Source organism: Leucopleurus acutus (genome assembly GCF_964270905.1).
Source record: "Leucopleurus acutus genome assembly, chromosome: 16".
Taxonomy (NCBI): Eukaryota; Metazoa; Chordata; class Mammalia; order Artiodactyla; family Delphinidae; genus Leucopleurus; species Leucopleurus acutus.
Window position 1 is genome coordinate 71,418,491 of NC_139158.1, and position 14,605 is coordinate 71,433,095.

General features: G+C 46.0%; 1 protein-coding gene across 1 annotated transcript; it reads right to left on the minus strand.

The window, feature by feature from the left end:
• Positions 1–8,082: 8,082 nt before the first annotated feature.
• On the minus strand, positions 8,083–8,548 carry GTSF1L (gametocyte specific factor 1 like; the record flags this gene model as incomplete). Its single annotated transcript, XM_082857829.1, is given in 2 exon segments — positions 8,083–8,115; positions 8,117–8,548. Coding segments are annotated over 2 exon segments (465 nt in total).
• Between the last annotated feature and the right edge of the window lie 6,057 nt (positions 8,549–14,605).

The following is a 14,605-nucleotide window of genomic DNA, read 5'->3' on the forward strand; positions in this document are numbered from 1 at the left end:
CAGGGGGCTGGGGGGCCGAGTCTAGGCTGTGAATTTGAGAATCACACAAAGATGACCGCCTGCAGGGAGCCTTGTGCCGCCGGCCCCTCCCCAGACTGCTCAGGTGGAGACAGAGCAGGGCCACCCACTGTCCTGTCTCCGAGTCCGGCTGCAGCTGCGGGCGATTCCTGGTGCTAACAGAACAAAGTCCCACCTCTGAGCTGGCCCAGCCCTCCCCCCGGTGCCACAAGGAGCCCCGTTAGCTTCTCCCAAGCCCTGGTCAGGCCTGGCCTCATCTCAGACCCCTGCTTAGGACAGGGGATGCAGCCAGCGTGCTCCTTCCTTCAACCAGTTGTTACATTTTCTTGAAAGAATAAAAGTTGTTTTTCTCCTGTGCTCTGGACCCCACCTTCCTCCTGGATCCTGCTCGTGCTTCCCTGGTGACAGTGCTTCCCTGGTGACTGTCCTTAGGGCCCTGAGGGATGCGGGGACCGGGGCTCTCATCCTCAGTGCAACCTTGTCTGCACAGCCCAGGCCTGGGTCTCCGGACTCTGTTGCCCCCAGGGACCCAGTGTGCTGGAGGCAGTTTTCTCTGTACTGCAGTGGGTGTTTCTCAAAGCTCTGAGGACTTGGGGAAGGGGTGGGGCAGTGCTTGGCCCTGGCCGTGGGTGGTGGTTGGCTGAAGTGGCCTGTGATGAGCCCCACCCCCAGATCAGGCTGGTAAACAAGGAGTGACCGGTAGCTGGGCAGAACCTTCTGGCCACGGTGGCCCTAACTTCCCAAGGCCAAGGCAGCAGTTCCAGCCTGGGCTCTGGACCCTGGTCATGGCCCAGTGCACAGACTGTGGCACTTGACTGGTGGCCAGGAAGAGTCCCTGGGGACTGAAGAGGGGCGTGTGTCTGATTTAGAGGGGTCTAAATCAGGGAGTGATGTTTTCAGCAGTGGGGTCCATCGGACAGGGCATGTGACCATCCCCGGGGGCTGCGGTCTCAGTTCACCACAGGACGGCATGTCTGGGCAGCCCGGTATCCACACCCTGCTTCAGTGCCTCTGGTTCCCAAGGGAGACTTGGGGGCAGGTCCTCTTGCCTGGGGTCCCCAGCCTCTAAAGAGAGGACTGGGAGTTAGGACGCCAGGGTTCAAGTCTGCCTGACTGACACAGCCCTGTCCTGTCGGCTGCACACAGGGTTCTGTGACTCAGCATTGAGCCCTCCCCAGGCAGCCCCTGTCGGTCACACGTAGCCAAGCCTGGTTTGAGCCTGGCTGCGTCCTGGTCCCCATTTGAGACCCGTGACGGGCCTCTACCTTTCCCACCCGCTTCCTGCCCACGTGGCTGAGCTGGACACTCCAGCCAATCCCATGGCTGGGCCATGCCAGCTTCATGCCCCTGTGCATTTGCTGATTTCTTGGCCTGGACGCCCCTCTGCCCACCTCCAAATCCCTTCCTCTGGTGACCCAGGCGCTGTCACTGACTGCTCCCCACAGGGCTGTTGGCATTGATGGGTGACCTGCCCTGCAGTGAGGGTGGGGTCAGGGGGGTACCTTTGTCTCTAGGAGGTCATACTGTGTGGAACACCCACGTCAGACCCAGATGCAGCGTGCCTGGGGACCACTTGGGATTCCCCCCACCGGGGTCATCATAAGCTCCTGGGGGTGATTCACAGTGGACTGGCCTGCAACCTGCCAGGGGCGTCTGCCCAGCAACGCCCTCCCCACTGTCCTCCCCACCCACTGGGGCTTTACCCTGAGGCTCTTACCTGTCCCCCAAGCAAGGTGGCTGCAGTCACTGCAGACCTGTTAGCTTGCCCTGGGGCTGTTCTCTGCTTTGTGCCTGAAATAAACACGCATCCAGGGTCCCTCCAACCACTGCCCCCCCCCAACCCCGGCTTCGGATGAGGCATGGTTCTTTCTGGTGTTGAGGATACGAGAGCAAAAAAAAAAAGAAAAATACCCCACCCGACTCCACCCCCAAACAACCTTACTCTTCTGGAGCTTAGACTCTAGAGAGGGCAGACAGATCTATATATAACATGCCAGAGGCAACAGGGGCTCCGGAAAAAAACAGCAGAGGAGCAATAGCATGGGGGCTGGTCTGTCTGCTAAGAGGTAGGTTTGAGGGAAGGTCTGTCCACCGTGTGGACAGGGAGGGAAGAACCCACTTGGGAAGGGTGGATTGGGTGCCACCGCAAGGGTGCTGAGGGCCCCGCTTGTGGTTTGACCATGAGGTTGGGGACCACAGTGCTCCAGCGGGGCCTGCAGCCTGGGGAGCTTGACTATCCCGCTCAGCCGGAGCCCGGTGTTTTCCAGGCCAGAGTGACAAGCAAGAGGGAAATAGCCAGCAAGGAGCCGAGGTGCCAATCTAAATGCCCAGCAGTGGGAGTGATGGATCGTATGGCATTCCTATTTTTTTTCCTATTTTGAGTTTATGTTTTGTTTCAATTAGGTTTTGGGTACTCGCCGAAAAGCTGGGCTGTTAAAGCCTTTGCAAGGATGGTGCAACTCTATCGCCACCTGGTGGCCATTGGCGTGTTTGCAGCAGCAGGTAAAGTGAGCCATAGAAGTTTCTTGAAGTGCTTGGTAGGTCTTTGAAGCATTTTTCTGATTTTCAGGCCCCTTCTTCAGCATCCATCATCAAGCAGTTGTCTGGCCTTTGCTTGAACTCGTCCACTGAAGGGGAGAGGTGGCTCTTACTTGGCAGCCAGCTCCGTTGTTGGACAGCAATTGCGAAGGTAACGATGCTTTACCCAGAGAAAAAAATGTCCCCCTTGTAATATCAAAAGCAATAGGAAAGCTGGTGGGTGGGGAAATCAGGCTCTCAGGACAGGTAGCCGATAGGCCAGGATAAGCTTGGGAGTATGATTGCTTGAATGAGCCACTTTCTCAGCAGACCCCAGTGAGAAGATTTTCTATGTTCCAGCTGTTTCCAGAGATCACCAAGGCTCTGACGCAGTAATGACAGTGATTTAACCCCCTCTAAGACAGATTTTATGTTTCCACCCTTGGCTGGATGTGTTTGAGAGCAACTAAAGCTGAGTTTCGATGTGAGTTGAGAATCGAACTTTTCACTGATACAGACCAGTGGTCTCAAGCTGGTCAGGACGCTGTTTTGTATATTAACTAGGGCTGACCTATAGGTATTTGGGTTATAGTACGTAATGAACGGGACAGTCTGACAAGGACAGGTACAGAGCCTGAGTCTCAAATGCTCTTCAGAAAGGCATGGGAGATGTCCTTCTCCCTGAGTAGCAGGCCTGGTACCCAGTAGGTGCTAATTGATACCTCATCCTGCCATGATGTGATGTGGCCAAGAGGGAAGCCTAGGGCAGCTAGGACTAGACGAGTAGGGAAGCCTTCATGGTTTTTTAGTGTTGATTCCTAGCTTAATTCTTCTGTGTTCAGGGAGCAGAGTCTCTGTGGCTTCAAATCTTTGAAATGTGTTGAAATTTGCCTTTTCTGGTCAAGCATATCATCAATTCTGTCAGTGTTAGGCACTGGGAAAAAATGTGAGGTCTGCAGGCACTGGTGGCGGTGTCCCTTTTTTGTTTTTTCTGCTTTTTTCTGTGGACCTAGATTAGCCAACTCCCAAATGACACATGATAAGAATGTTGTTTGAAGCCACTGAATGTTGGAGTGGTTTGTTACACAGCATTAATGTGACAATAACTAGCCGGTAGGAAGGTAGCTTATGTCAGCTAAAGAACCCTGAGGAAATGAACAGTGCACGGTGGGCTCAACAGCATGGAGGAGGAACTTAGGAGACCAGGAACTTTGTTGGAAATGAGTGGAAGGAAGGATTCCGGAATCCAGAGCCATTGTGACGATGCCTGTGTCTTGATTGTTACCCAGGACACCTGGCAAGCTTTCCAGGGGTTTCCTGGTAGCCATGGATAAAGCTCTGACTTTGGATCAGACAGACCTGGATGTGAATCCCAGCCTGGCTCTTTCCTGCTCTGAGCCTTGGAGTTCTTGGCTATAAAATGGGAGAACCCTTAACCTTCCAGAGTTGTTAAAGGGATTGGGTAGAACACTGGCACACACTTGGGGCTCAGAAAACATGGGCTCTTACGATATTATTACAAAATGCTTTCTCATTTCTTTCTGTCCACAAGAACCCTGCAAACGAGAAGATAGTGTCCATGTTTCAGTTGACTGTTCTGAGCAGAAGTTACTAGAACGTGGTCAAGTCAGGACTTGAGCCCTGTTAAGGCCAGCACTTTAGTGCCCTGTTTCGTGTAACCATCTGTTTCGTAGCCAGGGAATCAGAAACAGTAGAGAAAGCATCTACGTTAGGTATAGGTTCAATTTCTCAAGACTTTCCATGGAATTTCAACATACAGGACAATACACAGATCCCAAGTGATCAGCTGGATGAATTTTCACAAAGTGAACACACTCAGGTAACCAGTATGGTGATTGAGAAATAGACCATGACCAGCACCCCAGAACCCCCCTCCCTACCCCACCAAGGGTAACCACCATCCTGAATTCAAACACCATCGATTTATCTTGCTTTTTCCAAAAAAACTTTGTGTAAACTGAATTTCACTTTATGTGAAACTACCCGTGCTGACTGGGTAGTTATAGTTGGTTCATTCTCATGACTGTATTGTGTTTCATCGTGGGACATTTCCATACTACGCCCATTTCTCCTGAAGGACAGGTGGAGTGTTTTCAGGTTGGCATTATAAATAGTGCTGCTGTGAACAGCTGTCCTCATCTTTTGGCAAACTCACGTACATATTTCTGGTTTCTACAAATTTAGGAGTAGAGCTGCTGCGGATCGGTTCAATTTCATTAGACCACTTGCCACTTACTAGCTTTGTGAACCAAGGCAAGTTAATGAGCTTCTTTGAGACACTTTTCACGTCTGTATATTGGAAATAAAAGTACTTTCCCCTCAGGATTGTGCCTGGGACAAGGCACCTGCCCCAGTGTCGCCCCCCTTTCTTTCCTCCTTCCTCTGCTGTGCCAGAGCCCCCTCTGCCTGAGCACATGGCTTTTCTGCCGGGCTCCTCCTTTGCCAGGAATCCTCAAACATGAGATTGGAAAGTTCGCCCGCTACCCAGGGCTGCGGGGCCTACCTTTCCCCAGCCCATTCAGCTCTGATTCAATCACTGGCACCCAGCCCAGCACTGGCTTGCTGTGGTCACTGTCACCTCTCGCTAACAAGTGTTTTTTTAATTTATTTATTTTTGGCTGCCCTGTGTCTTCGTTGCCACGTGCCAGTTTTTCTCTTGTTGCGGCGAGCTGGGGCTACTCTTCGTTGCGGTGCGCGGGCTTCTCATTGCGGTGGCTTCTCTTGTTGCGGAGCACCACCTCTAGGCGCGTGGGCTTCAGTAGTTGTGGCTCGTGGGCTCTAGAGCGCAGGCTCAGTAGTTGTGGCTCACGGGCTTAGTTGTTCCGTGGCACGTGGGATCTTCCCAGACCAGGGCTCGAACCCGTGTCGCCTGCATCGGCAGGCGGATTCTCACCCACCACGCCACCAGGGAAGCACTCAGCAAAACTAAGAAATTCACATCAGTAGAACGCTGTTAACTAAACTACAGGCTTTATTTGTGTTTCACCAGGCTTTCCACTAATATCTTTTTCTGTTCCAGAATCCAACCCAGGATACCACATTGCATTCAGTATATATATATATATATATATATATATATATACACACATACACTATATATATGCATATATAGTTTATCTTACTATCTCTCTTATTTTTATATAAATTTGAAATCTTCTATAATATATATTTAAAATATATATTGCATATAAATATATATTTATATATTTAAATCTCTTAATTAAAAATATAATATATAATATACATTTGTAATAATATATAATATACATTTGTACATAATATATAATATAATATATATATGCTTAAATTTTTAAAAATTGAAGTATAGTTGATTTACAATATTGTGTTAGCTTCTGGTATACCGCAAAGTGATTCAGTTTTTTATATATATATATATATATATATATATATATATATTCTTTTTCATATTCTTTTCCATTATAGTTTATTATAAGATATTGAATATAGTTCCCTGTGCTATACAGTAGGACCTTGCTGTTTATCTATTTTATGTATAATAATTTGTATCTGCCAATCCCAAACTCTGAATTTATCCCTCCCCCAATATATATTTTTATAATATATCTAATATATTTTATATATTAGATATAATAGTAAATATATTATAAAAATATATTAAAATATATTTAAAAACTATTTTTATTATGGAAGATTTCAAATTTATATATGTATTTTTAGAACTTTTTATTAAAATATATAATATATGTAATTTATATAAAATATATAATATTATATAACATATCTTTATATTAAAATATATTGTAAATATATTAAAATATATTTTAAACTATTTTTATTATGTAAGATTTCAAATTTATATAAAAATAGAGAATAGTAAAATGGTAAAATAAGCACATTTATATAAAAGTAGAGAGAATGTAAAATTTATTCTTTACTCAGCTTCAACAATAACTAACTCATGACCAATTTGTTTTATTCATACCCCAAACCAAATTACTCTTTTTTTCCTGGTCTTGTTTTTTTTTTTTTTTTTTTGCGGTACGCGGGTCTCTCACTGTTGTGGCCTCTCCCGTTGCGGAGCACAGGCTCCGGACGCGCAGGCTCAGTGGTCATGGCTCACGGGCCCAGCTGCTCCGCGGCATGTGGGATCTTCCCGGACCGGGGCACGAACCCATGTCCCCTGCATCGGCAGGCGGACTCTCAACCACTGTGCCACCAGGGAAGCCCTCCTGGTCTTGGTGACCTATAGTTTGCAGCTATATGCCCTACACACCACTTTCTTATTTCACCTACTTCCTATGTGGCAGTTCTCTAGTCCAAGCATTTTATTAATCATGGAATTTCAAGGGCCAACACCCAGAACTTCTCCTTTTTTCCAAGAAGAAATCTTTATGTAACACTTTGTAGAAACAGTTGAAGGGGCCAGGGGTGACAAAGTTATGAGTACTTTAAAAAAACTTAGCAGTTAAGACTTCCTTCTGAAAAACTTTCAAAAGATTTAAGTCCTTTGCTGTTTTAGAAAAAATGTGTATTTTAATTTTTTGACCAGATGATGCATTCAAGTGTGTTCGTATATAAAAGTTACTATAGGTAAAAACTCTCTCTTCCCTGTCCTGCAATCACCTAGTTGTCTTCCCTGGGGCAGCTGACGTTAGGGAAGAGGGCAGCACATATTTTCTGTAAGGGATCAGACAGTGAACATTTCAGGCTTTGTGGGAAGACCCCTGTACTAATGTACCCTTGAAGAGAAATTCTATGCAAGTACAAGCACATCCCTACACAGTCCTCTTCCACAAATCTACAAAAACAGTGGCATGGACTTGGCTTTGATCAGTTGCAGTAGGGCTTGGCATACAACAGACCACAGGCCAAATCCAGCCCATCACCGGTTTCTGTAAACAGTTCTGTTCGTGGTCTACATATTTCCTGTGGCTGCTGTCATGTTACCAAGGCAGAGCTGAATAGTTGTGACAGAGACCATATGACTCGCAAAGCCTGAAATATTTACTCTCTGGCCTTTTATAGAAAAAGTGTGCTCGTCTCTGAGTTAAACAACATGTCTTAGCCTTTCCACGTCTTACGGAAAGAGTGTCCTCGCTCTTTTTCACGGCAGCATACTATTTCATCACCTGGCGGCACCATAACTTATTTCATCAAATACTCCCAACGGATATTTAGATCAGTTCGTACCTTTTGCTGCCACACGTGATGCTGCCATGAATACCCTTGTTCTTACCTCATTGTCCACATGTGTGAATATATTACAGGATGAAAACCCAGAAGTAGAATTACTCCATCATGTTGATAATTTTTATAGCTATTGTCAAATTGCCCTCCAGCGAAGTTTACCAACTTACGTTCTCTTACCAATGTTATGAAAGGGCCCATTTTGTCCCATTTTTGTCAGCAGAGTGTTATTAAACCTATCTGTTAGGTAAAAAGAAGCATCCCACTGTAGTTGACTTTGTATGCCTTTTATTCTGGTGAGCTGCATCTCCTTTCATGCATTTAAGACGCCTGCATCTCCTTTCTGCGGCTGGCGGTTTACTTTCCTGGTCTGATGATCTTCTGGCGGGGGGGTCAGGGATGGGGTGTGGTCCTCTCTCTCTGACTCTCTCGCGTCGATTTCACAAGTAAGCTTTTGGGGAACAAAAGTCTTAAGGACAAACATGGGGTGGGAATTCGTGCTATCTACATTCCAGACATCAGAGTTGGGGAGCCAGCGGGACACTGGAGGGGTGTTTCCGTTCTGCTCTGAACTCGGAAGGCTGAACTTCAGAGGGCTCAAGCTGTCCTCTTCCTCCACTGTGCTTCTGTTGACACAGGCAGCCTCATGCTCCTCCAGCTTTTTGATGGGGAACACGTGGCAGGCGTTGTATTTGCAGCTGGCCATCTTTTTGGCTTTTTTGGGATTCTTTCTCCTGCATGATGCCAGGTGGTATTGAAATCTTCTGAGTGGGATTCGGTGTTGAGGGTTGTAAGGGCAAATTTGTAAGGCTTCTGGCTCCATGGGAAATAGTTCTTGAAGCAGAGGAGTCCGATGCCCGGAGTCAGAATGAAACGTCCTTCGTGGAAAAGCCCTTTGGTAAGAAAGACGGAGCAGTCCTCTGCCAGCGTTGGCCCTTGGAACTCTGTTGGCGCATGTCAGAACAACCTGTGCTCCCTGTTCTTTGAGACCACGAGCGGTGGGTTGAAGAAGGACAAGGGGCTATTAGGAGCAGCTGCACAGAGAGCAGACAGTCATCAAATGGCACATGAGACAGAAGAACCACACAAAACAGATGCAAGAGCCCAAACCACAGCAGCCCCTCAGGCAGGTGAAGAAGGTATGTGGCAGCCCGCCCTTGCCTCTGACTCAAACTATGTGATGTCTCGGGGCAGTCACGGACAGTCACAATGGGCAGCATGTGTCATCAGAAAGAGGCTGCTTGTTGCCCATCGCTTTCAAGGGACAAGGTGGGCTTGGGGAAAGCTGCCATTCAAAACTGTTGTCTTTTTCTTAAATTGAAGTATAGTTGATTTATAATATTGTGTTAGTTTCTGGTGTACAGCAAAGTGATTCAGATATATATATATATATATATATATATATATATATATATATATTCTTTTCCATTTTGGTTTATTACAGGATATTGAATATAGTTCTCTGTGCTATACAGTGAGACCTTGTTGTTTATCTATTTTATATATAATAATTTGTATCTGCTAATCCCAAACTCCTAATTTATTATTTACCTGTCTTTAAACCTACATGTTTAATATAATTTCTGATATATTTGGGTTTAAACCTACCATCTTATTTTGTGCTCCCTAGCCTACTCTTTGGTTCATTTTTTTTCTCCTTTCTTCCCTTATTTTAAATAGACATTAAAAAAACCTTCCCATTTCTTTCACTATTTTGTAAGTTATGCATTGTAGAACTAATCGTTTTGTGGTTACTCTACAATGAAAACATTTATAGATAACTTATCAAGGCTTAAAGTTGATAAGTATTCCCTTCTTCCTGGATAATACAGGGCTTTTTCTTCATTTGCTTCCCTCCTGACTTATTATGTTATTGTTCCCTGTATTTCAGCCTAATTTTAAAGGAAACGTCACAAGATGGTATTGCTGGTTTGTTTACTCTTGTGCTCACGTTTACTTCTATCTGCTTTTGCATCTCAGACTCACCATGTGGGATCACTTTGTTTCTGCTCAAAGTTTTCTTTTTTTAGAATTTCCTCTTGACAAACACTTTCGATTTCGTTTGTCTGAAAGTGTATTTATTTCACCCTCCTTCTCGAAGTTATTTTTGCTGAGAGTATTTGTGCTATTTTCTTTCTTCATGTTGAAGCAGAGCCCAGTTTCTTTCTAACTTCTATCCTGTGGTTAAGAATTCAGAATCCCATGGTTACCTCACCTTTTTTGAAGTGAATCTATGTCTTTTCATAGGTCTGTTTCAAAGAACTTTTCTTTATCTTTGGTTTTCCTACAGTTTCACTACAATGTCGACCTGTGGATTTCTTTTTATTTATTCTTTCCTTTTATTTGTTGGTTGGACCTCAGGAATCTATGGCTTAGTGTCTTTCATTTGTTTTGGAAAATGGTCAGGCATTGTCTCTTCAATTATCGCTTCTACCTTATTCTTTTACTTCCACTGAAATGATAAATGCTCATTCTACTGACATTTCATTGTCCAAAGTGAGTTTCATGGCCACACCTAACTTCAGGGGTTGAGGAACTACAGGCCTGTCACATGCACAGAAGGAGGCGAATAGGAACTTTGACAAGAGTCCTAAGAATGTCCCCATTCTGTTCTTTTTGTCAGCAGTATTTTTTTCACTTTTCTCCACACATACAGAGCATGCCTTCTCCCAAGAGAGAAAACCCAAAGTCCTAGCTCAGACTTGGTGAAAAACACTCAACCAGTGCTCACTGGGGGCTTCCTGGGTTCTGGCCAGGACCTTACTCTGCACTGATGGGAATCCTAGTGTCTCCAACGAAGCTAAGCTGTCCCCTGTGAGGAATGAGAGACCTGCAGAGTAATGCTTGCTGTATCCCACCACCAACTTGAATGTCCTATACACAAGCATGGCTCCTGGTATACTTTGCTGAGAAGGAGTCCTTGGTAAATTGTAACTTCCACACCATTTACATGACAGAGAGCCCATTTCCTCTAAGCCTGCAACCCAGTATTGAAGGAACTCTTGGCCCTACTGGGAGGTAACAAGTGGTTCAGCATCTGCTCTGATGTGTCCCCAAAGCCCAGGATGGTGTTTGTTGATGATGTTGACAATGTTTTTTTGTTCCCAGTCCCATAGCCTCTTTCATGCTTGTGACCAGGGGTGGCCCAGACTCAAGTGATTCAAGCATCTGTAAGTCTGCTAATGGAGATGATAATGAAAGCATTTCTTCTGTCACTGAAATCCACATAATGAGGAACAGGGCATTAGCTGTTGTAGGTTTCTTTGTGGCCAAGGACCCATTAGTGGGGCAGGCTAACATTTAATCCATTACAGAGGGAGGGAAGGCCTGGCTTGTTAATGTTTTTAACAGACGTCTTGAATGGTCCTCCAGCCTGCAGCCTTCTCCAAGCATCTACTTCATGCCTGGGACCTGACAGGTCACTCACCATGGCAACAGGAGGGGAGAGAGGGATGCAGACACACCTGTCTGGGCAGCAGTTCTCAGGCCTGTGCTTGTCAGAGACTAATAATGCAAGCGAGGTCAGATCTGCTTTCTCTCCCTCCCTTCCCACTCTGATCATCTTGAGAGATGCTGCCAACAGCTGGAAAAGCAGGCATGGAGAAGAGGTCATAGAATGTGCAGAAACAATGTTTCCTGAAGACGAAAACTTGTGTGTCTTGGCCAGCCAAGTCAGCAATTATCATTATGGGGTGGGATGGAGAATCAGAGTCACTATGAATCCGAATCCTTCAGGCTTGGAGAGAATTCTTTTTTTGTTTGTTTGTTTATTTATTTTGGCTGTGCTGCGCAGCATGCAGCATCTTATTTCCCTGACCAGGGATCGAACACCTGCCCCCTGCAGTGGAAGCACGGAGTCCTCCATTCCCTGGAGGGACCTCCAGGGAATTCCCTCGGAGAGACTTCTGATGACATTCAGGCCAGCTTCTCTCCCAGTGCCAGCATCCCCTTCCAAGCATCCCTGGAGGAAGATCATATAGTGATGGGGTGCTTCCTACCCACCCGCCTGCCCCAAACTTTCCCTTGTTAGGTTTACACTATAGTGTGCAATAGTCACACAATTATGTCTAAAGCAACAATCTACACACTTTTTTTTTTTTTTTGCAGTACGCAGACCTTTCACTGTTGTGGCCTCTCCCGTTGTGGAGCACAGGCTCCGGACGCGCAGGCTCAGCGGCCATGGGTCACGAGCCCAGCCTCTCCGCGGCATGTGGGATCCTCCCGGACCGGGGCACGAACCCATGTCTCCCACATCGGCAGGCAGACTCTCAACCACTGCGCCACCAGGGAAGCCCCTGCATACTTTAATTTAAAAGTACTTTATGGCTAAAGAATTCTAACCGTCATCTCAGCCTTCAGGGAGTCGTAATATTTTTACAATAGTAACATCAAAGATCACTGTTAAGACAGATCACCATAACCCATATAATAATAATTTAAAAGTTTGAAATATTGCAAAAATGGCCAAAACGTTACACAGAGACATGAAGTAAGCAAATGCTATTGGAAAAATGATGCCAATAGACTTGCTCGATGCAGGGTTGTCACAAACTTTCCATTGGTAAAAAACGCAATAAAGCAAAGTGCCCTAAAAACGAGGCGTGCCTGTCCCGCGACCCTTCATAAATAGCTGGTCCTCAAGAAATCGAGAAGACCTTAAAACAGGATTTTCTGAAATACGCTCCATGAAAAACTAGCTGCTCGAGGTGGTATGAGGTGTTGGGAGAAAAGGCTGCACTCAGGAGACACTGAGCAGGGCAAGGTCCATGGTGGTTCTGCCTGAGGACTTCTGGGTCCATGCTGGTGGCACTGGGATCACCAGAGCTACTTGCAGGACCCATGCTCCAAGGAATGTCAGCTTGGAGAAAATAAGTTCAGTGTCATAAATAAATACAAACAGAAAAGACATTTCATTCAAGCATCTGTAAAGAACTGACAGAAACAGATGCCATTCTAAGCCACAAAGACAACCTCCGAGGTACTAACAAGCAGTATTTTTCCAGCCACATTATCTGACCACAAAGCAATAAAAAAAAAAAAACAGAAATGGAAAACAAAAGGGTAAACAGAAAGAAAATTAAACCAGTTGGAAATTTATTCCTAAATAACTCAAATCAAAGAAGGGAACAAAACTGCAATTACAGGCCATTCAGAACATAATGACAATCGGAACTTCACATAGCGAAACCCGTGGAATGTAAACGAGTACTCCCAGGGCTCTAAATGTTTGTGTTGTTAAATGGGGAAGACTGAAACTTGATGAAGCATCCAACTCAAGAAGCTAGAGGATAAGCAACAAGATAAACCTAGGGAGAGAAGTAAAAGTAAAGGTAAAAATTAATGAGACGGAAAACATAAAAATCAGTAGAACTGGTAAATCTAAGACTCAGCTACTTGTAAATTGCTATAAGACACCTAGACTTGTAAAAGCCCACTAAAGGGAGGGGCCAGGAAGCAAGTGAGAGAGAGGATACAAAAAAAGAGAGAGAAAGAAAGAAAAAGGAAGAAAGAAAAGAAGGAAGAAAGAGAGAAGGAAAGGAAGGAAGGAAGGAGGGAAGGAAGGAGGGAGAGAGGAAAGAAAGAAAAGCAAAGGAAATTTAGCCAAAGCTGCAGAGTTTTCACATTACTGGAGCTTCCCTGGTGGTCCAGTGGTTGGGACTCCATGCTTCCACTGTAGGGGGCATGGGTTCCATCGCTGGTTCTGGAACTGAGATCCCACATGCCCTGTGGTGTGGCCAAAAAAAATAAAACAAAGAGAATAATTAATATATATGGTACACTAGTTAATTTGGAGGGTTCAGTGGAGAATGCATGTCAACTCAGGCTGCCATAATAAAACACCACAGACTGGGTGGCTGAAACAACAGAGGTTCATTTCCTCATAATTCTGGAGACTGAACATCCAAGATCAAGAATCTGTGCCTAAGAGTCTCTCTGCTCTAGCAGCCTGAAGTCAGCCAGACCCCCTTTCCACACTTGGCCCCAGGAGCAACTCAGGCCTCATTCCAACATGAGTGATGGGGGTGTGACGTGGGGCCATGGCCCCGGGTGCCACAAGCCAGCCCTCCCGCACCTCCCCAGGGGTCACTTCAGCACTGAGCATTAGTCCCCGACAGGTGCCCTGTGGATTTGCTTCCGTGCTCCCTGCTGCTTGGAGCTCACCAGTTTCATGGTGTTCTACCAGGGATGTGACTGTCTTCACCTGGAAGCAGAGCCTGAGACAAGGATTCAAGTGCAGGTAGTTTATTCAGGAAGTGCAGGTATGGTTGGGGAAGTGACATACATTTGTATGTACACTCACATGCAGATGGTGAAAAGAATGAGGCAAAAATTGTAGCGGGGGCTTCCCTGGTGGCGCAGTGGTTAAGAGTCTGCCTGCCGATGCAGGGGACGTGGGTTCGTGCCCCAGTCTGGGAAGATCCCACATGCTACGGAGCGGCTGGGCCCGTGAGCCATGGCCACTGAGCCTGCGCGTCCGGAGCCTGTGCTCCGCAATGGGAGAGGCCACAACAGTGAGAGGTCCGTGTACCACCAAAAAAAAAAAAAAAAAATTGTAGCAGTATAGTCTCTATACTTTCTAAAACTTCCTTGAGCATATCTTTCCATACCAAGAAGAATCAAGCAAAGATCATATTTAGAAAAACATTTATGGAAACGAGTAAAGATTTACGAAGTTTAAAGGATTGTAATAGGGGTGGGGTGGGGGGCTTGCAGCCGTTAGCATGAGACTGTTGTCTCAAGACCCTGAGGGAGGCAGTCGGAGTCCCGCTCCCAACAGTCAGCTCGCAGGGGTGCTCCCTGCGCTCTCCTGGGGCTCTCCAGGCCCTTTGGCCTTGGGGCTGGCGGGTGATCTGGGGGGCCCGGGGACTGGCTGGGGCTG